Genomic DNA, 22,345 nt, shown 5'->3' with positions numbered 1-22,345 from the left:
TGACAGGGAGGCTGAGATTCAACTCAGAAGACCGCGTCTTCACCTTATTCCCCTTGAGCTAAGGACACACAGTCCTCGCCCAATCACTCTGATAAGTCTTCAAGGGAGACTTTCAAACCTTCACAAACTTTGTTCACCGGCAATCCACAATGACTCTTGGATGCTCAGGATGCGACGCCTAACCGTCTGGAGGATTCACAGTCCTCAAGTGTAACAAGTCTTCAGGTCACGCAGACAGAAAGACTTCAGTGATGCCTAACACTCTTTGGCTCTGGGTGTTTAGAGCTTTGTCCTCGCAAGGATTTCTCTCTCAAATGCTTCGGAGGTGGGTTGCTCTCAAACGACAAAAGTTGTGCACTAACTCTGAGCAGCCACCAATTTTTGGGGGTCATCTCTGGTAGGTAAACCGAATGAATGAGGGACTACTACCTATGTTATCCTGCAATTCTCACAAACACATTAGTCCCTCAACCAAGTTTGTTGTCAATACTCCAAAACCAACTAGGGGTGGCACTAGACGCACTTACAAAGGCGCAGTTCAAGAAGAACATGGCAAAGCTCAGTGTGGCAGAAGTTCAAAGCTTCAAGGTGATGATGAATGAGCTCAAGGAACAGTTTCACAAGAAGAATGAAGATACTAAAGGCTCAAGAGAGTGCATGAAGTACTTTGTGCAGAAATGCGTTCAAGCTCATAGTGAGGCTGAGAAGCGCAAGGCTCTGGGGTGTCCTGGTATCGACCCTAGAATGGCTGCCAAACAGAAGAAGAAGTCTGCTGCGGCCCGAAGTGAAGCACCAAGGCAGGAAGAACCTCACATTTTGTCTTCCCTGCCAGCATGACAGGCTCGAAGCCTAAGGTCCCCTCAGCAGGCTCGGAACTAAAGAAGACAAGGGCAGCTGAAGCCGAAGCCAAGAAGCGCAAGCACAAGGATGCTTCTGATGATGCTCCATCCAAGAAGAAGCTAAAGACTAAGTCTTTAAAGAAAGAGTGTGCGGCTGCTGCCTCTGAGCCCCTTGTGGTTGAGCCAATCTCTATTGCCCGTCCTGCCTCCATGAGCCAAGAGCATCATCTAGTTATTCACGAGCCTGCTACCACAAAGGCTCCTGAAGATGAAGAAGTACCAGTTGTCGACCCCACCACAGCTGAAGATATTGATCATGAAGACAATGTTGAAGATGATGAAGTCCTTCCTCAAATTGAGCACCACACGGTATCATCGCCTGTTCATACAAACAGCGAACTCATCAGTATTGGTCATCCTTTGACGCCAATCACTCAGGATGCTTCGTGGGCCGATCGCCCTCAACAAGACACCCCCATTCTTGATGACACTCCCAGAACTCCACCACCTCAAGACACCACTCCAGTGATTGAAGATGATAGCTACATGGTACAGACCACTCCATCTTCACAGGCGTCGCCCGCTTTTCGCAGGCTTCGCAAAGGCCCCAGGTCACAGGTCACCATGTCGAGCATTCTAGAAGGGCACGTGCAACAAAGCTCGGTAGCACGTCAAGTGTTCCCTGAAGCCACACCAACTGTGAATGTCTCTGAGTCTTAAGCCAAAACTACTGAAGACATTCGGGCTGCATCAGCCGATGAAGAAAATGAAGAAGAAAGAAGAGAAGAAAGAGTTGCTACACCCCCTCCTACTGAACCAGTCATTCTCGGGGAGAATGGGTCTGTGACCGACCCTCCTGTCATTGATCAGACGGAGGTTGAAACTACTGAGGCGGCCACAAACACTGATGTTAAAGCCAATGACACTGCCATGGCTGAAGACCATGTGGCGCCTGAAAACAATGTGGCATCTGAAGCCAATATGGAATCTAAAGCTAATGTGATGCCTGAAGCTCAAGTACAACGTGAAGCCACTGTGCATGCTGAAGCCACTGTTCCATCTCCAAGGCCTCACACAATTGAACAGGCCTTTGATCATGGACAGCTGATCACTATGAAATGGCCCGTCATGGTGCCTCCCACTGCTCCCGGGCCTCAATATGACTATCATGTGGAGCAGAGGCCCCAAGTTCAGAAGCCAAAGCCAAGGCTGCCAAGGCTTCCAGGGACTGCTACATTGCCTGGATCATTCAGCGTCAATAGCTTCAGAGCCCACAACACCTTCTTTGATAGCACCAAGAATCCTTACTCGAAGCCAAAGATCTCATCTGATCGATTTTGGAGCTATCAGCAGCGCAGCTACTATTCTTGCATTCTGTACAATCAAGGGCGAATATTTCCCCACATGCGCCTTGATTGTGAAGCTATTGTTGGGCTGCCCTGTCTTGAAGAAGCCCTCGACTGTTTCAGGGAGGTTGGTCTTCTGCCCTTTGTCACTGACAAGGAGCACTAGAATGAAGAACTTCTACTGCAATTCTATGCCACACTTCATATTCGCGGCTACAACAGGGATCCGAAGACATGGGTTCTTGAGTGGATGACAGGTGATGTGCATCATGAAGCCAAAGCTCAAGACATCATTGAGCTTACTTCCCTGCCCACTCCAGGCGAATTCTATGAGTCTGGTTGTCAGCGTCACCGCGAAGAACTGCAGAGCATCTTCCAGAGGCCTAAACCCAACATGAGCGAAATGCTCAGCATGATGAAGCCACTGCCCCCAGATGCTGAATACCCCCAAGTGTTCTATGTTAAAGACCTCGAGTACTTGCCCTGCACAGTTTATCATATTATGAGGCATACTCTATGGCCAATCAAGGGATATACTTCTGAAGCCAAACTTGAAGGAGCTATGAAGACTTTGGTGTTCTACATCATCAATGGCATTCGATTCAATTCCCAGGATCTCTTCATTCGACAGTTAGTTGCGTCTGGAATTGATCTTTTTAGCCTAAAGTTTTACGCTCCATGGGTGATGCGTCTCATTAAGCTTCACTCCACTATTGACTATCAGCCCTCAGCACGCAATCATCTGGTATTTTTGCCTGAGGTTGATCTGTCTGTTGACGCCATCTACCCAGAGCCTGCCAATACACCTCTATGTCTTCAAAATGATGATCATCAAAGTTTCACGCAACCAATTGAGGGGATTCATGTTCCAAATGCTGCAACTCTTGCTTATCCTCTGGCTGGCAATATGTGTGTGCCCCATCGTGCAAACACTGAAGCCACTGAGAGTACAATTGCTCAAAGGCCTCGAAAGCATTCTCGTGTTCTCAATGACCGAGAGCTTCTTGTGGCCTTACATCAGAAGCGGGACAAGCATCATGACTGGCTAAAGCATTAGATGCATAGTATCTTGGTGGACGTCAATCACATCAGAAACTTGGCCACCAAGAACTCATTCGTTGCCCATGAAGCCTGTCGAAGGTCTTGGAAGAGTCTCACACTCCTATGCCCTGAAGAAGATCTTCACGAAGAAGGCTTCGCAGAGGGTTTCAAATTTGACTCCAGGCCTCCACAAAATGCAAGATGGCGTCGCACTCCATCCATTGAAGATTCTGAGTATTCCTCTTCGGGTGCAACTATTGTTGCGAGAGTCGTTGATGAAGAAGACGATGCCACTTCACCAACCATGGCTTCGCCGCATCTCGACACTGCACCAGGCCCTTCTAGACCAGCGAACTCCAATGTCGACCCTGTACCTGCTTCTACTCCTGATGGGAATGAGTAGATACTCTATGTCTTCAAACCTTTTTGGTCCTTACTGACAAAAGGGGGAGAAGCGTATGAGTTGATAGTCTTCAAGCGGGTCCTTATGCGTGGTTGCAGTATTTTTTTTGCCAAGTGTTTACAACTCTCGTCTTTTGATACATTTAGTTCTTTGGGGTTGTAACACTTAAACTCGATGGTCATCTGCTAATTTTTCTGATACTCTATGATGCAATGATAAATTCCGCATGAAGTCATTTCGCAGACGTCCATTTTACATTATGCATGTATTTATCTTTGTTATATCTTTACATGCATGATGAATTGTCTTCATAAGTGAAGAGGATCTCCACAAAGTAAAACCTGCCGTGTGCATTTGCATTCAAAGGCAAACTACTTATATGCACATCTTCAGGGGGGGCCTTTAACTACTTATGAAGACAATGCCTTAATTCTCAAACTTTCACATACTTTTATCCTCGTTGAAAACTTCAACCAGTTTGTCATAAATCACCAAAAAGGGGGAGATTGTAAGTGCATCTAGTGCCACCCCTAGTTGGTTTTGGAGTATTGACGGCAAACGTGGCTGAGGGACTAATGTGTTTGTGAGAATTGCAGGATAACACAGGTAGAAGTCCCTCATTGATTCGGTTTACCTACCAGAGATGACCCCTAAGAATGTGTGAAGACATTGAAGACAATGGTGGTCTGTGAAGATATTCACAACGAAGATTATGACTTGAGAAAACATTCACATGAAGACTATGGAGTACAAATACATAGTTATTTCATTTTTTCCTTTTCTTCTTTGTTGAGTCATAGGAACCATCGTACTATTAAGTGGGGTCCAAGTGAACAAAGTCAGAGTGACTGATGTGATGCTCAACCAAATCCTATGTCTTTGAGCGAAGACAATGAGAGCAAATCTTATCCAGAGCTGGACGAGTCAGCTTTACTTGTAGCCCAAGTCAAGCTGACGCGTGTGTTTGAAATCTGACCGTTGGACACGTGTCAGTTCCTTGGTGACCTAAGGTCATTCCGGACAAATCAGGTCGGGTTGCCTCCTGGCTATAAATAGCCCACCCCCTACACCATTAATTGGTGGTTGCTCAGAGTTAGTGCACGGCTTTTGTCGTTTGAGAGCAACCCACCTTCGAAGCATTTGAGAGAGAGATCCTTGTTAGGACAAAGCCCTAAACACCCAGAGCCAAAGAGTGTTAGGCATCACTGAAGTCTTTTTGTCTGCGTGATCTGAAGACTTGTTACACTTGAGGACTGTGAATCCTCCAACCGGTTAGGCGTCGTGTTTGAGCATCCAAGAGTCATTGTGGATCGCTTATGAACGAAGTCTGTGAAGGTTTGGAAGTCTACCTTGAAGACTTACCAGAGTGATTGGGCGAGGACTATGTGTCCTTAGCTCAAGGGGAATAAGGTGAAGACGCGGTCTTATGAGTTGAATCTCAGCCTCCCTAATCAAACGTACAGTTGTCACAGCAACTGGAACTGGTCCAACAAATCCTTGTCCTCACCAAGCAACTCGTTCTATCCTTTACCTCTCTTTACTTACAGTTTGTCTTCGTGAAGTCTTTGCCTGCTTGCATGATCTGATTGACTTCACTGGGTGAAGACTGTTGTTGTTTGGCTTCATATTATTTTCCTTCCTGATCCATACTACCTAGCTGCTGATAGTCTTCGTGCTTTCACTTCATGGCTTACTTGACTATGACTTGTCTAGTGTAGTCTACCTTTCGCTGCATATCAATAGGTTCATTTCTACTGTTTGTCTTCAAAGCCCCCGTGTTTTGAAGACTTCCATAAAAGTCGCCTATTCAAACCCCCCCTCTAGTCGATAACTAGCACTTTCAGGTGGCGGCCCCGGATGCGGTGCCGCGATCGTGGTCTGCCGTCTACGTGTGGTTGTTCTGAGCAGCATGGGCTGCGAGCATCCGCGTCGTGCATCGTTGTAACTCGAGAGAGAGCGGCAGCATGGCTGGGCGACGACCCCGAATGTGGTGCGGCATTCGTGGTCTGCCGTCTACGTGTGGTTGTTCTGAGCAGCATGGGCTGCGAGCATCCGTGTCGTGCATTGTTGCAACTCAAGGGCGAGCAGCAGCAGGTCTGGGCGACGACCCCGGATGTGGTGCGGCATTCATGGTCTGCATGCGGTTTCCATGAGCAGTGCGGGCTGCAGGCATCCAGGTCATGCGGCATTGCATCTTGAGTATGGGCGGTGACATGTCAGGTGGCGGCCTCGAAAGGTGGTGTTGGCGGGCTGCGCAGGGCGCGACGTGGAGGATGAAGGTCGGGGTTGGTTCCGCTGCATCGAGCGCGTTTGGCCTCGTGTCGTGTGGGCGACGAGGTTGCTCTCGACGTCGGTGTTGGCGTTAAGGCTTCTGTGGCAACGATGATGAGGGAGTGATGTCGAAGGCGCGACAATAGTTGCGATGGTCGGCTCTTCTCGGGCGTATCCGTGGGATTTTCTTAGCTGGTTTGTTGCTGCGAAATCGAAGCTGCAGTGGCAGACCTCGGTGACGGACGATGACGAGCAACATGTGGTTCGTTCGGTGATCTTATGCGGCGCCACACGTGCCTAGTTCTCCTTCACAGCTCTTTGTTAGAGCTGGAGCTACGCTGTCTGGTCTGGTCGCAGGTGGCTGAATTTTGCGCGCATCTTTATATAGCCCCAGGCGGCCTCTGTGATGTTGGTTGAGTCGACAATTGCCTACGGCGAAGTCAAAGTCGTCTCCTCGAGATTTTGGTATGTCAGTTACGCCTCTAGGGGATCATGAGTGATGACGATGACACATGTGTGTTGTCTCGGCCAGGCAGTGTGAGTGGGGTATTTATGTGTGCCGCTTAGTGGATGTGTTGGTTTTCCGCCTGGTTTTCGATGATTAACTTGGCAATTTGGTTTTCGCTCGGATTTCCCTAGTTAACTGAGCAACTTTTGTTAATAAATGCAGGAATCATGCCATTTTAATATAAAAATGTAATGTCTTTTGGATTTTTTAAAGTCATTTTTTTAGACCTAACCAAGTTTGTAGAAAAAATAATCAATATCTAGAATACCAAATCAATACAATGCAATGCTACGTTTTATGATGGATTCCATATCATTGGATATCATTGATTTGATATTGTAAATATCGATAATTTTCTCTATACACTTGGTGGAAGTTTACAAAGTTTCACTTAGGACAAAACTAACATGCACTATATTGACATGGAGGGAGTACCATATGAAAATATATCTCTATAAACTTAATCAAAGTTATACAAAGTTTGAATTGAGATAAGACAAATGTACTACTCACAAAAAAAACAAATATACACATGAACAAGGATATTTTTGGCATAATGACTAGTGAAACATGGAAGGCCCGAAAGACAGATGGAAGATAAAACAACCAAAGTTTACGAGGTAACTCTTGGCTTTGGCAGCTTTTTGATCAATATATTCAGGTGGGGAGGGATCCCCTCCCCCGATGACCGTTCAAAAAAAAGACAGATGGAAGACAGTGGATGTGTGTAACGCGATGTTTGGTACAGTTGGTTAGGAGCAATATGGCTCCAAATCCAAAGTGCTGTGGTTCGTTTTCCTTTGTACAGGAGTAAAACGATGCACATCTGTACGTATGAAATTACAGAGATTCATCACTCAATGGCACAAATCCATGTCCTAGAGTGAGCCCTGGATCCATCTTCTCACCTGGAAAAGGCAGAGGACGGCCTAAAGGCCATGCAGACCGGTGGATCAATTCTCAGGATGCACAGAACAGCAGATGGAATGCTCCATATCCCATCCCCACAGATCAGCCCGGACGCCACTGCCACCGCATAATCATCAGCACCCCTCCGGTTCAACTTCTGCCACACGAACAAGATTACCGTCCCAATTAACATGTCCACGCCGAAGAACGCGCCAATGTAGAACGGCACAGCCATCGCCATTGGTATGGGGATGAACCTCGACGCACTGGCGGGCGTCACGTCCCTCAGGAGATTGACGGCCATCGCGGCCAAGAAGAATGCGCAACAAATCTCGAGGCAGTGCTGGGGCAGAGCGGCAATGCCTTCGACCCCAAGAATGGCCATCTCCCTGAAGATGATGGCGAACGGAGCCTTGTACTCACCATCAGGGTCACCAATATCGAAGGCTGCCCAGAAGAGCCACAGTGTGAGCGGAGCTATGACGCATCCGAGCACGACGCCAGTTAGCTGGGAGATGAACATTGAACGTGGTGAAGAGAGGGTGAGGTAGCCGCACTTGAAGTCCTGCATCAGATCTGCCGCAGAGCAGGCAATGGACATGATTATGCCGCATGCTGCAAGGCCAGCAATGACGCCACCATCGCTGCTACCGACGAGCGAGGCGAATATAAAGAGGGCAATCTTGCCATAGGTGGGTGCAAGGTTCAAGTTTGTGAGGCCCATCCCGTAGGAGTTGCAGAAGGCAATGGCCGGACCAAGTAAGTAGCAGACAAGCACAAGATACCACTTCAGCAAGTAAGTAGCAGACAAGCACATACCACTTCAGCTGGGGAAATATGGTGGGCACAGCTGCGGTGGATATTGCTGCAAGTACAATGTAACCAGAAACAGCAAACCGTGTGGGTATCCTATCTTTGAAGAACATCTCAATCTGAAGCTCATCATCCCTTGATTGTCTAGAGTTCTTATTATCTGAAAAATATAAAGAAATGATTCAAGATGATATCTTGCAAGCAAATACAGTAACTAACACAACTGTACTACAAGGAAATGAATTACTGAAGAATAATTGACCTGTATTCTGTACAATCAATGCTCTTAGGCAACAAATTCAAGTCATAAAATGGTAAACGCGTTGAATGGGCAACAAAAATTGTACAACAAGAATTGCTGATGTTACCTTGAAGAGCATGAACAGGCTGATCACCTTTTTTTAATTGCACAATACAGATTTCTCTTGCAATGACAACAAAGATTTTGACCAAGTTGTAGAGGCCATCTCCAAGTATGATGGAAATGGCTACAAAAACCTGCAGGGATAAACATCTTTATGATATGAAGAAAATCAACCATGGCCATGTTACATTAATTTCATATTACAAATGATTACCCTAAACATCAAAAAAAAGAAAAAGAAAATCCACGTGCAGCCCATGTTACTTCCATGACACTGACTACAATCAAAAGGACAGTTGTTTGCAAAAAGAATCTCTTCAAAAGAAATGCTTCGGATGAATTTGAAGATAATTGCAGAGTGAATTTAGTGGAATTGCAACCAAAGAGAAAACTATCATCAACCAAATGAATCTGTGAATATAAAGAATATTACAGATATGATAAAATCCACCCTTTATATATAAAAAAAAGTACCTTGTAACCATATAGGCCTCTGAAGTCACTGCTACTAAGGTTATCTGGGTACCAATCGCCAGATTGCGTAGCGATAAATGGCCAAAGAAAACCCCATGATATGACTGACCCGAGAAAAACTGAGCAGTTAACAATATGGGGAGAAATAAGACCATATCCAACATAACTGGGATTGAAGTTGAAATAAAACCTGCCAGAATGTGATAAACATAACTTCAGACAACTGGACATTCTTAACTAGATCACAGATAATATATATCGTACAACTTATAGTCAAGCTCAAGTTTGAATAGGTAAAAAGCATGAAGTGTGGCAAACTAGTCATTGATGGTGTAACTTCTATTCTTATGTATTTTAAAAATGTCACTAGCACCGTAATAGGAAGATGCATAATTTGGGGGAAAGAATGAAAGTGAGCCTGTCAATTATAATGTATATTACTTGTCTGCGGATCTCAGATCCTCCCCAATGATAATGAAATCTTAGTTAACACAAAATGGTGAGTACATGATTTAGCAATAACATATGAAGTTCACATTCATCATCCACAGCTCATCCCAAGTAATCAGTCCACGTTCATTGCAACCACAATGTTAAGTGTGTCAGCATCAGTGTGCGTACAGAAGAGGGGGTGGGGAGGGGGGTGATTGGGTCATTGATGACTTACGTGTTCTTAAAAGCTGCAGCTCCAAATGTTGGGAAATTGTCAAAACCACAAGAGTCACCAACACCACTAAAGAACCACTTAAAGAAGCTCCAGGCAAAACTCAGGCTCATGTACTTTACAAGGCAAAGGACTTTCTTTCTGCAAGGCAATACAATAAAAATGCAGAAACATGTGAAAAAGGGTATATACTTACAGAAATTAAAGTGGTGTATGAATACTACAAACAGCATAGAAAATTAGCAAGTCTCATGTATAATGTAGTGTCACTTGTGCTAAGAATTCTGTTCCGGAACCTAGAGGTTCTTATAATGCCCCAAATGGCCAAACTTACTACGAAATGTTTGTGGCCATTAGCTGGCTCGATGAAAATGGATTGAACAAGTTTCACACATCTGAATTCTCTATAAACCACCAGGTTTCTGCACATCTGTCCTTTTGGCACTGATGCCATGGAAGTGAATAGTGGAGGTGCTAAAACAGTATGCAAAGATGAATTATTTCCATCGCTCATGCATCTCTACTTCCCACAGGCTCCATTTTAGCATAAGTGTATTTCCTTTAGAGTTTAGAACATATGCATAGTCATATCTGGTGACAACAGACGCAATCACGCAAGTTTGCATGATTGTGTATCTGTCACTCACTGGGAGGCCGGGTGGGAAGATTGTTAATCTGGCATCATCAAGAACATGTCATGCATATTCTCGGGATTGGTTATCCAGTGCAGCCAAAATTCTTGTTGTCTGGAGTACGGTTGAAAGGCATGTAATTATGCATAAAAAAGACACCGTGTCCACATTCTCGGAACTTAGCTAAGTACTAATTGCCATACCCTGTAACATCAGCTTCTTGTTCTCCATGCAAGCTATTAATCATCAGTGCTGTAGCTGTCCCACCAGGAAATGCAAGCTTGTAATCAACCACCAATACCTGCAGCACTTGACTTAAGAAACAATAACATAAACGCGGACTTTAACTCTGTAGTCAAGGGTAATTTTTTTCCAGAATCCATGTTTGCAACATTTCCATACAAGAAAATATACCTTTCGTAGCATGACAATAGCAAATGGCCCGAGGAGAGCAATGAGGAACAGGAAACCGATCATCCAACCAAGCGAGGGATCTTTGACGTCTTCCACTCGGTTACCCGGATAGTCAGGCCCGACGAGCTCATACGTCTTCCTATCCATCGCGAAGATGTACGATGCCGAGCACCCTGCCAAGAACAAGAAGGGGAGGGACGTTCCGTAAAATAAAATACTAAATGCTCGAGAAATTCACGGCGACATGTCGCGGTGAACACTGCAAAGAGCTACTGGAGTAGCAGAGAGATATCCTGACCGCTGAACGCGAGGCCGCCGCACGCGATGGCGCAGGTCTGGATGACGGTGTTCTCCTGCCTGGTGAACGGGCTCCCGCGGCCGAACCCTAGCCTCCCGGCGGCGGCCCGCCAGGCGGTGGTGAGGAAGAAGGCGAGGAGGCCGGAGGCGACGTTGAGGGCCGGGATGACCCCGACGGTGAGGTTGAGGCGGTGGATCACCACGCAGAGCAGCGAGCCCAGCGCCGCCGCGACGGCGACGCCCCGGAGGGTGGGCTGCTCCCGCCATGGCGGTGGCGGCACGGAGGCGGAGGGTAGGAGGGCCCGGGCGCCGGCGGCGAGGAGTGGGGGGTATGACGTGGTGGCGCCAAGGGTTTGGATTTCAGCATCGGATTCGGATGCTGTACGCATTCTCATTTGGAATTTTGGAACTACTTCTCATGTAGGAAGTCAAAGTGGACTCGTGATCTGTATGCTCAACTAAGTCAACTGCACAAGCAAATCGTTACAAGAAATCATCGCAGCCTCGTGGTTGGCATCAGCAATTACGTATACTTTATTTATTAAGAAATCATCACATCTCTTGGAAGATTGCAGTCTTGTTCAAAGGACGGTGTTAGCACTAAAGTTTGTTTTCAAATGTGCCCACAATTCGAACCATCACAAGATATCTTAAACTTCTTCAAATGTGTGGAGCTTTGAGATTCGTCGGCGTCAGTTTAGGCGTGTGAGATTTAGTTCGAGGATAATCAAGCAAGTTCTGGAATGGTTTTCAGATCAGAGCCATCGAATAGTGGATTTCCTACTTACCTGCCCAGCTTGGCAAAGCGCACAAGCTTCTTTTTTTTTTGGAGGCAGAGCGCCCAAGCATATGCAATTCCCAGAGAGCCGTACCGCGCAAACACTAGATCAAGCAAGCAAAATGTGAAAACTGCAGCATTGGAAACATAAAAAACGCAAGACAACAGAGGGGTCGAGATATCAACAGAATGAACGGAGCTGCTGCTATTTTTGCCGCAGTATGATTTACACGTGTGTGTGAAATAAATATGTACACGATGCGATTCTCTTCTATTGTGGCATCCCAATAAAACCAACATTCTAGCTACAGTCTATTTACGCCCTAGGCAAGAGATGGCTTGAAGTACATGCACATCGGCGGGTCAATCCTCATGATAGACAGTATTGCAGAAGGGACGCTCCAGATACCGTCACCGCAGATCAAACCCGAAGCAACCGCACCTGAAAAGTCCTCCGACTCCTTGCGGTTAATCTTCTCCCAGACAAACAGGATGACTGTCCCGACAAACATGTCAATCGCAAAATACGCTCCAATGTAGAAGGGAACAGCCATGGCCATCGGGAGCGGGATGAATTTGGACACGCTGTCTGGAGTGACGTCCCTCAGGAGGTTGATGGCTATGGCTGCAAAGAAGAAGAAAGAGCAGATTGCTAGGCAGTGTTGGGGGAGGGCCGAGAATCCTTCGACGCCCAAAATCGCCATCTCACGGAAGATGACAGCATATGGAGCTTTGAACATGCCATCAGGATTGCCAATATCGAAGGCCGTCCAGTAGAGCCAAAAGGTGAGAGGAGCAATGACACAGCCAAGGGCAGTCCCAATCAACTGCGACACAAACATGGACCTTGGTGACGAGAGGGTCAGGTAACCAGTCTTGAAGTCCTGCATGAGATCAGCAGCTGTGGACACTATGGACATCATGACACCACAAGCTGCTAAGCCGGCGATCACACCACCATGCTGGCCAACCCATGAGGCAAAAATGAAAAGGCCAATCTTTCCGTATGTGGATGCAAGGTTCCAGTCTGTTAGGCCGGTGCCGTATGAGTTGCAGAAGGCGAGTAGGGGTGCAACAACATAGGCAGAAAGGACAAGGTACCACTTGAGCTGTGGGAACATCATTGGTACAGTTGCAGTTGAGATTGCTGCAAGCCCCACATAACCAGATCCTGCTAACCAGGGAGGGATACTGTCCTTTACAAATACGTCATTCAGAAGCTTTTCTTTGGAAGATAATTCAGAACTTTCATCATCTGCAAAATAATAAGACATGAACAAGATGAGATGCATGACATGTGATATACTGGTAGCCTGGTAGGTGTACAGCGTACAGCAAGAACATTACCATCCTGAGCCCGGACAAAGGGAAGCCTTCCTTGCTTTGATCGTGCATTCATTATTTCCTTGATAGTAGCATAAATGATCTTGATGAGGTTATAGATACCATCACCAAGTATCACAGATACAGAGATAAAAACCTGGAACATGGGATGGAGAGACAATTTAGTTTTTGCGAAACATAAGCTTGTAAAGAGTTGATGAGTAAAGAGTGGTCAGTCTGTGAACAAAGAATAGTTTCAGAGTTAAACGAGCTGCCATCTACTCCCTCCGTTCCTAAATATTTGTCTTTCTAGACATTTCAAATGACTACTACATACGGATGTATGTAGACATATTTTAGAGTGTAGATTCACTCATTTTGCTCCGTATGTAGTCACTTGTTGAAATGCCTAGAAAGACAAGTATTTAGGAACGGAGGGAGTATATATTATAATTCGCTAAGAACTAACAAAATTTCAAACAATCTGAATATTGAATAAACTTTTAATGCTTCCATCACAATGCCAGCTAATGAAATGCATAACAGCAAGGGAATCATTAGTATTACTCCATGTTTACTTCAACAGCATATACAGATTTACTTGGCTAATTATTATCGAGTGGAAACAAGCCACAGTTTGTAACAAGTGATTAATCTAGTTCTAGCTCTACTACAAAAATCATAGGTGGATTGTCAAGCTGCAGCCTGCAGTATGGAACTAAATGTTGTTATAAATATCATGAAATCTTAAATCAATATACCTTGTATCCATAGAGTCCTTTGAAATCATTGCTTCCAAGGCCAGCTGGGTACCATTCCCCAGCTTTTGTGGATATATACGGCCAGAGAAAACCCCAAGATATGATGGCTCCAAGAAGTGTAGAGCAATTAACAATGTGTGGGCATATTAGACCACACCCAATATAGGTTGGACTGAAGTCAAAATAAAACCTAGAAAATATGGAACAGGTAAACTTTTAGTATGGGAAGGATAATCCATCTTAGATGATGACAAGTTCCACATGATAACTAAGTTATAGCAGTGGGAGGGATGGTTAAAGGCCGCCAAGGGGGCAAAGAACGCAAATTTCTTTGCGCCCTCAAAACTAAAATGTATATGCATTTTGACTTATGACTAGTTAACCTTAGAGGAAATGACAAAAACAAATTAAAAGCAATCTTACGTGTTCTTAAATGCTGCAAGTCCAAGAGAAGGGAAATTATCAAAGCCACAAGAATCCCCAACACCACTGAAGAACCACTTAAAGCAATTCCAGACAAAACTTATGCTTAAATACTTTCCAAGACAGCTAACTTGTTTTCTGCAACCATAAACAGAAGTTCAGTATAAATACAAAGAAACTTGGAACACTGCTACAAAGGAATCAAAGGTCATTGCAATTTAGCGAGTATATGCTGCATAATTAGCTGTACAGACAAGAGAACTGTTATTTTCTATCTTCAGATCCACCCTGCGTGCATAGGTTAAACATTTAATGTGCACTCCCTTTCCAAGCTATTTTAGTCTTTAGAGCACATCACATCATTCCTGGTCTGAATACAATAACCTCCATATATATAGATAAATAAAACCTTATGATCGACATTTCCTATTTGTGCTTTACAAGGAAAATAAGAGACAAAACTACCTAGCACATCTCCTCAGTAAAGTTCAGTCCATATAGGATACCATATCACCTAAATGCTAGTTAGATGGATAATGTGAGGTAAATACTCGGCTGAGAACTCACTTCCAACTTAGTAGATTAGTATATTACTGTGGCAAATACTTATACTTCTGTACACAGAAAAGGTGCCACTGGTCTTATTTTATATTTATATATATATATATATATATATATATATATATATATATATATATGCTAAACTTGGATGGTTAGAAGATGGAACCAAAAATACTTGCAGCAATAGGAAATACTCCCTCTGTTCTATTTTATAAGACGTTTTGGACAGCTGACAGTGCACTATTTTGTGTGTTGTCTGAATTGTCTAAACGCCTTATAAAAGTGGACAGAGGGAGTATATGCTAAACTTGGATTACCTGATATACCAGTAAAACTACCATAGGTAGATAGAAACCACTCTTTATTTTTGGAATTATTAATTTTGCATTTGTTTCTACAGCATAGTTTCGTGCAAAAGCCCAATTTATTACATCAGCAGACTACATTTCAGTTAACAGTTTCATGCATATGAATATCTGATTGTGTCACAGGGAAGAAAGGGAATTTAAGGACAACGCACTCAACAAGAAGAAACAATGCACATTGAACCATCTCTGCAAGCTAATTTATTTTTGCACAAAACTAACGAGCAAATGTATGTTTCTTACTCTGCAAGTTCAGCTCCAGAAGTAGTGTGAAAGCTATTTATCAACATAGCTGTAGCAGTTCCACTAGGATAGGTCAACTTGTAATCAATTACCATCACCTAGCAAAAACAAAAAAAGACATCAGTTTACCACACTTAATCAAAAAGAAAAGGTGATCAGATAACCATAAGATGAGTGAATACCTTGCGCAGCGCAACAAGACTAAATAGACCAAGAAAGCTAACAACAAACATGAATCCGATCATCCAACTCAGTGAAGGATTCTTAACATCCACCGCCCTGTTACCAGGATAATCAGTCCCGATGAGCTCATAAGTTTTCTGATCCATTGCAAGCATATACGACCCAAAGCCACCTGCATCAATAGAAACATCAATTGATATTGTGAGCTCAATGACAAGGGTGCGATTGCGAACAATCATAGCAACCCCTCCCACTCCCAACGGAACACCAAAACCGGCTATTTATGATGTAGTAAAATTTAACATTCCCTGCATCAAGATACATAATGGTTGGCATAGTGTGAGCTCGACGAGAAGCGGGCAAACTATCATTCGGCAATCCTCCGACTCCAAAAGTACAAATGCAACACTATAACCCGATATTCATGATGCAAATTTGGCATTCCCTGCGCCAAAATAGATATCCCCCACAGTCATCATAATTCAGCGGTTCAGCGGTTCAGGCTACTAACACTTCCACGGTCGTCATAGTTCCGCAATTCAGGAAGGCTTCTAGTTAACTGGTCTAACCAAACGTAAGTAATAAGCAACCCAAAATCACACGGCAGAATCGCAGCTTCCCACCTAACAAGCAAAGCAATCTAAGTAACGTTGAGAAGACGTACCGCTGAAGGCGAGGCCGTAGCAGGCGACGACGCAGGTCTGGATGACGGTGTTCTCCTGCTTGGTGAAGGGCTTGGAGACGATGCCGAACCTCTCGAGCGCCGCCGTCCAGGTCCGCACGAGGAAGTATCCGAGCAGCCCCGCGGCGACGTTGAGCGAGGGGATGATCCCCACCGTGAGGTTGAGCTTGTGCGTGATGAGGCAGAAGAGCACCCCGAGGATGGCGCTGACCACTATGCCCCGCACCGTGAGCTGCTCCCGCCACGGCGGCACCACCTCCGCCTCCGCCGCCGGCGCGGCGCCGCTGCCGCCGGCGAGGAGGGGCCCGGTCATGTCCGCCTCCGATCCCATCTTCCACGCGGCGGAGGCTAGTGCCGAGGCGAGGCGAACTTCCTCGGATCTCACGGAATCGGGGGATAGCTGGTTTCGTGTGGGAGAGGGAGAGGCGACGCCGACGAGGGAGGAAGGTGAGGACTGTGCGGAGGCGGGGAGGGTGTATTTAAGAGCCGATTTACTGCTAAACTAATAAGTGGTTTCGGATATGGCCACCGCAAAGCACAGACACCTGGTGTAGTACGGGGTCCATGACATGTGGGGCCTAGAGTCCGTGACCTTTTCTTTCGGGCCGTGGCACCCTATCCTACCTAGGGTCGATGCCAATGCGGACCCACCTGTCAGTCCCGAGTTGGATTCTTCTTTTCACCCGCTTCAGACGTTCAGAGTTTGATTTTGATTATATTTTGACATGGTATACAGAGTTTGATTTCGTCTAAAAAGGCGTTCAAGCCGAGCGAGAGAGACGTGCCGGCGATCCACGCGGGGCCCATAACGTGCCGGTTGAGCCCACCACGGTAAAGGTTTCCGGGCCCGCCTGTCATGGTCGTCGAAAGGAGCGGGATGGTTCGAGCGCCGTGAATCTTGCTCGAACTTGGGGTCCTCGAGATCTTCTGTGGGAGTGTGAAAACGGCCCCCGTGCTGGCTCGTCGCACACGTCGGTGGATCTGCTGACTGCTGGGGCCATGACAAAGAGGGAGAAGAGAACGAGCCGTGCCTGACAATTTCTTCGCGTCTGGTGTTGGGGACCGGGATCCGGTGCGGTGGCGTGAGGTTCGCTTCCGGCTTCCGTGTGGTGCAAAGGCGTACGCTTTCACTGCCGTCCCCGTAACATGCTGGTGGTGTTGGCCAGCCGCTCGCTGTCTCCCTAGTTTTTATACTACGGTCCACAGTAATAATACTTGTTTTTGTTGCGGGGACGGCCCATCTAGTTAAGTTAACCGTGGCCACACAGTTCTACCGATTGCTACGCTAATCTTGATCGAGCTCGAAAGAACTCGGGCCTTGATCGAGATCTTGTGGGCCCGGACGTAAGTGTAACCACACATGTACACTCGCTTGAACCATCAGGAAATGTGTATTATATCTTGTGGGGCTGAGTGTAATGGTATCCACAAACGTACTCATGATTTGGTCTGCTGCTAATGTGAACCATCGGAGCCAGAGTGCAGTGCCAGTACCAGCCGGAGGCTATGCGTTTGAGCTTGACCCTGATTTTTAAGCTGAGCACGAGTTCCTCGCTTCTGGCGGTTGGTTAGCTTAACCATGCTCTTACGGCCGTTTTAATTGCTTCGCTCGCTTCTGGCGGTTGCTTAGCTTAACCGAGTTTTTTAGACCGGACTCTTCCACACCAAGAAAAGAAAGATTAATCCGTGTTCGCATACGTACACGTCATCATATACCTTTAACACCGAGGGTGATGCACCGCAGTTCACGTTGAAGGAGACCCGTTCGAAAGCGCAGTACGCAAGCAATCCGATGGACGCTTTTGTAGATTCGAAACCCCACACGCCCGGGAAGGACCCCGTCAGGACGCGTTGCGGCTATGGATGCTGAAATATGGGATGGCCTTTAGGCCCATCTAGCAATTCCTAAAAATCTCTAAGGGCCCATATGGATTTATTGGCATTAGGTGTAGCGGAAAGTTTAGTCTCATCTCACTAGTGGAGAAGGAGTTGGACCTCTTTATAAGGGATTGTCTTCCACATACTATTGAAGCTTGAGAATAGAAGAGGCCCTCGCGCACTCCTCCTCTGCCGCCCACCGCGCCGCGGGTTGCGAGAATGACCCGAGCCGAGCTCACACCTACGCGCTTAATTTTGCCAGTCACTAACGGAGAGTTTCTGACAGCCGTGGAGGACGTCACTGCTGCTGCGGCTTTTGCCTCGCCTACTGGAAGGTCACCGGTGTAGGAATTTTTCGGAAAGTGGCTTTGCCGCTGCACTGAAAAACGCATAAGTTTACCGATACGTACTTTAAGCGTTGGCAGACTAAGACTACTTTATGGCTCACGGCTATGAACGTGTTCTGGGACCGGTGTCTCCACAGGAACGATTGCTCCTGAACAGGAGAAGGCGTTCACGGAGGCCACACCGTTGTGTTTCTCGAAACAGTTCTTAGCGTGATCGGAGATAAATTGGTCGACGCATATTTACATGTGCATGTCGCCAGGGACTTGTGGGAGGCACTCGAATCTAAGTTCGAGGCCACCGATGCCGGGAGCGAGATGCATATTATAGAGCAGTTCCACGACTACAAGATGCTTGAAAACCGTCCTGTATTGGAGCAGGCTCATGAGATAATATGCATCGTTAAGAAGTTTGAGCTTCTTAAGTGTGATTTATCGGGAAAGTTTTGTCGCGTGCTGCATAATCGCTAAGCTCCCTAATTCCTGAAGGAACTTTGTCACCACTCTGAAACATCAGAGGCGTGATTTCTCTGTGGAGGATGCCATTGGCCATCTGAGTGTTGACCAGAATTCAAGGGCAACTTCGAAGGGATCAAGGGATACGTTGTGGGCTAGATGACCAAGAGTCGTCGCGGCAAGCTCTACATCGACGATGCAGGCTGGGGCCCCGAGGTCGGCTCAATTGAGTACGGGTACCGGGTCCCCTTCGACAGAATCCACGTCTTCATCGGCAAAATCGGCGAGCCGGGCCCTAAGCCGGACATCTGCACCGACATCATCGAAACGGCTCAACGTGCAAGACCCGCCCGAGTTCAGCCTGCCGTGAAATGTTGCTTCATGGGATTCATCCATGGAGCAGAATTTGAGGAAGGATACGTGTCTGGCGGTGAGACAGAGATCTACTCTGATGGTGAGTCGTCCACGGGCGAGACTACTTCGTTGTATCAACTGCAGGACGGCAAGCTTGAGGGTTGTTCCGATGGCGACAGTATTCCGGACCCCTATGAGCCGCCGAACCGGGTCACGATTTTCATGGCCGGTACACAGCCAGTGCAGAATTCTTCGACTGCAGCGGCAATGGTTTCCGGGTCAGCAGCAGCAACGGCAGCTGGGGCAGGAGGCCCTGTGCGCCCACCAGCCCAACTTTTGGCTGATTTGCTGGATAATTTAACAACATTGTTAGCAGCAAATGTTAACACGGCGAATCAAGATCAGCATAACGCGAAGGTTGCAAAATTGCGTGACGAGATAGCGCAAGCCAAGGAAGACCTGGCGGCAGAGAACGCTAGGATGACTGCGGAACGAGCCACTTTGGATGCTCAGGCGCAACGAATCCAGACTGATTCCTTCCGGCTTGATAATCCACAAGTATAGGGGATCGCAACAGTTTTCGAGGGTAGAGTATTCAACCCAAATTTATTGATTTGACACAAGGGGAGACAAAGAATATTCTCGAGTATTAGCAGCTGAGTTGTCAATTCAACCACACTTGGATAACTTAATATCTGCGGCAAGGTATTTAGTAGCAAAGTAATATGATAGTAGTGGTAACGGTGGCAAAAGGTAACGGTAGAAAAAGTAATATTTTTGGTGTTTTATAGTGATTGTAACAATAGCAACAGAAAAGTAAATAAGCGAAGAACAATATATGGAAAGCTCGTAGGCACTGGATCGGTGATGGAGAATTATGCCGGATGTGGTTCATCATGTAACAGTCATAACATAGGGTGACACAGAACTAGCTCCAATTCATCAATGTAATGTAGGCATGTATTCCGAAGATAGTCATACGTGCTTATGGAAAAGAACTTGCATGGCATCTTTTGTCCTACCCTTCCGTGATAGTGGGATCCTAATGGAAACTAAGGGATATTAAGGCCTCCTTTTAATAGAGTACCAGACCAAAGCATTAACACATAGTGAATACATGAACTCCTCAAACTATGGTCATCACCGGGAGTGGTCCCGACTATTGTCACTTCGGGGTTTATCATAACACGTAGTAGGTGACTATAGACTTGCAAGATAGGATCAAGAACTCACATATATTCATGAAAACATAATAGGTTCAGATCTGAAATCGTGGCACTCGGGCCCTAGTGACAAGCATTGAGCATAGCAAAGTCATAGCAACATCAATCTCAGAACATAGTGGATACTAGGGATCAAACCCTAACAAAACTAACTCGGTTACATGATAAATCTCATCCAACCCATCACCGTCCAGCAAGCCTATGATGGAATTACTCACGCATGGCGGTGAGCATCATGAAATTGGTGATGGAGGAAGGTTGATGATGACGACGGCGACTGATTCCCCTCTCCGGAGCCTCGAATGGACTCCAGATCAGCCCTCCCGAGAGAGTTTAGGGCTTGGCGGCGGCTCCGTATCGTAAAACGCGATGAATCCTCCTCCCTCATTTTTTTCTCCCCGAACACGAATATATGGAGTTGGAGTTGAGGTCGGTGAAGCTCCAGGGGGCCCACGAGACAGGGAGCGCGCCTAGGGGGGCAGACATTGTCGTGGTTCTAAGCCTGACAGTGATGTAGGGGGGTACGTATGGAGAGGCGGGATCTTAGCTGTGGAGAAGTTGTAAGCACGCAAGGTTTACGAGTTCAGGCCCTTCTCGGAGGAAGTAATAGCCCTACGTCTCGGAGCTCGGAGGCGGTTGACTGGATTATGCATGTATGAGTTACAGAGGTGCGAACCCTTGTCTCGGAGGGGGGGTGGCTTATATAGAGTGCGCCAGGCCCCCGGCCAGCCCACGTTACCAAGGGTTCAATGTTCATTAAGGCGAGGCGTTACTAGTAACGCTAGTAATAAAGTGCTATGATGACCATAAAAAGCTATTTAATGACCGACCGTTAGCGTGCGGAGTGACTTTAGGTCTCCTGGCCGTCGAGTGGTTGGATCTTGGTCGAGTGATTGCTTCTTGGTCGAGTGTCTTTGAGTCTGTCGAGTGTCTTCGAGTCTGTCGAGTGGAACACCTTCAAGTCGATTGAAAGGTGATTTCTTCTAGAGATGTCCTCGGGTAGGGTAGGTAGGACAGGTCCATGACCCTACCCTAGGTACATAGCTTCATCATTAGCCCCCGAATGGATCGAGGTTTGAGTGGGGAAGGATTTGAGAGCTTCTCCGACTCGTTTTCATGTCGTGAGCATATCTAGTTTCAGATCAACGGGCCTGAGTGATGGCAGCAACTTTCCTTTCCAGTCGCCTTGATCCATTCTTAATTCCTCGTCGAGTGGGTTTCTTTACTTGTAAGGCTCCGAGTGATGGTGTGGAGGAGATCCTTGGTCTGACAAGTTATTCGCTGCCCGCGGATTTAGTGGGATCTGAATTTTGGGAAGCGCGCGGGGCGGGGGAGGCCGCAGTAATCGGACGAGATAGAGCGGAGCCGCCTCGATCCCTGCGCCACCTTTTTCGCCACGTATCACTCGTGCAGTCGTTGCGGGATTTGACAGGGCCGCCTGGGCCTACCCGTCAGCCACTCGGGAGCGGCCTGATATAAAGCGCCTGGACCGGAGTCCCCCGAGCAGTGCATCCCATTACCTCTTCTCTCCCTCACGTCCCTCCGCCGCGCTCGCTCTCGCCCTAACACCATCGCACCGCACGCGCCTCGCCGGCGACAATGGGGAGGGAGAAGACAGCGGCTCTGGAGCGGGCCAAGAAGGCGACGGCGAAGTCGAAGGGGAAGGCGACCAGCCGGGGCGGTTCTTCCTCGCGGTCTGGCCTGCCGAAGGGCTGGATCCAGGGCGACTGGATCCACTCGAGGATCTACCAAGACGACCTCGACGGCTTGGCCGAAGGGGGGCTGATCCCCTACGA

General features: G+C 46.9%; 2 protein-coding genes across 3 annotated transcripts; both read right to left on the bottom strand.

The window, feature by feature from the left end:
• Positions 1-7,001: 7,001 nt before the first annotated feature.
• LOC123189066 (probable metal-nicotianamine transporter YSL5) lies at positions 7,002-11,815 on the bottom strand. 2 transcript variants are annotated; one of them, XM_044601385.1, is made up of 8 exons: positions 10,977-11,815; positions 10,679-10,851; positions 10,468-10,565; positions 9,636-9,773; positions 8,969-9,158; positions 8,499-8,628; positions 8,122-8,290; positions 7,002-8,087 (listed from the first exon to the last, which is right to left on the bottom strand). In XM_044601385.1, the coding sequence occupies exons 1-8, from the start codon at positions 11,368-11,370 to the stop codon at positions 7,313-7,315; spliced, it is 2,067 nt and encodes a 688-aa protein (XP_044457320.1). In that variant the 5' UTR covers positions 11,371-11,815; the 3' UTR covers positions 7,002-7,312. The 2 variants fall into 2 exon arrangements, with proteins under 2 accessions (XP_044457320.1, XP_044457319.1); XM_044601384.1 differs by having other exon boundaries at positions 7,002-8,111; positions 8,146-8,290.
• A 119-nt stretch (positions 11,816-11,934) lies between these two features.
• Positions 11,935-16,793, bottom strand: LOC123189065 (probable metal-nicotianamine transporter YSL6). The gene is made up of 7 exons (XM_044601383.1): positions 16,277-16,793; positions 15,612-15,784; positions 15,430-15,527; positions 14,261-14,398; positions 13,838-14,027; positions 13,101-13,233; positions 11,935-13,008 (listed from the first exon to the last, which is right to left on the bottom strand). The coding sequence occupies exons 1-7, from the start codon at positions 16,623-16,625 to the stop codon at positions 12,077-12,079; spliced, it is 2,013 nt and encodes a 670-aa protein (XP_044457318.1). The 5' UTR covers positions 16,626-16,793; the 3' UTR covers positions 11,935-12,076.
• Between the last annotated feature and the right edge of the window lie 5,552 nt (positions 16,794-22,345).

This window comes from Triticum aestivum, chromosome 2A (assembly GCF_018294505.1).
Source record: "Triticum aestivum cultivar Chinese Spring chromosome 2A, IWGSC CS RefSeq v2.1, whole genome shotgun sequence".
NCBI classification, from domain to species: Eukaryota; Viridiplantae; Streptophyta; class Magnoliopsida; order Poales; family Poaceae; genus Triticum; species Triticum aestivum.
The sequence above is the reverse complement of the archived record's forward strand: the minus strand, read 5'-3'. Positions and strand labels throughout refer to the sequence as shown.

Coding starts and splice junctions, on each gene's coding strand:
- LOC123189065 (XM_044601383.1), bottom strand. CDS start 16,625: ATGGGATCGGAGGCGGACATGACCGGGCCCCTCCTCGCCGGCGGCAGC. Junction 13,234..13,837: donor AAGGACTCTATGGATACAAG/GTATATTGATTT, acceptor CCCATGTTCCAG/GTTTTTATCTCTGTATCTGT. Junction 13,009..13,100: donor CTTTGTCCGGGCTCAGGATG/GTAATGTTCTTG, acceptor ATTATTTTGCAG/ATGATGAAAGTTCTGAATTA.
- LOC123189066 (XM_044601385.1), bottom strand. CDS start 11,370: ATGAGAATGCGTACAGCATCCGAATCCGATGCTGAAATCCAAACCCTT. Junction 10,566..10,678: donor CTATTGTCATGCTACGAAAG/GTATATTTTCTT, acceptor CAAGTGCTGCAG/GTATTGGTGGTTGATTACAA. Junction 9,774..10,467: donor CAAGAAGCTGATGTTACAGG/GTATGGCAATTA, acceptor ATTGCCTTGCAG/AAAGAAAGTCCTTTGCCTTG.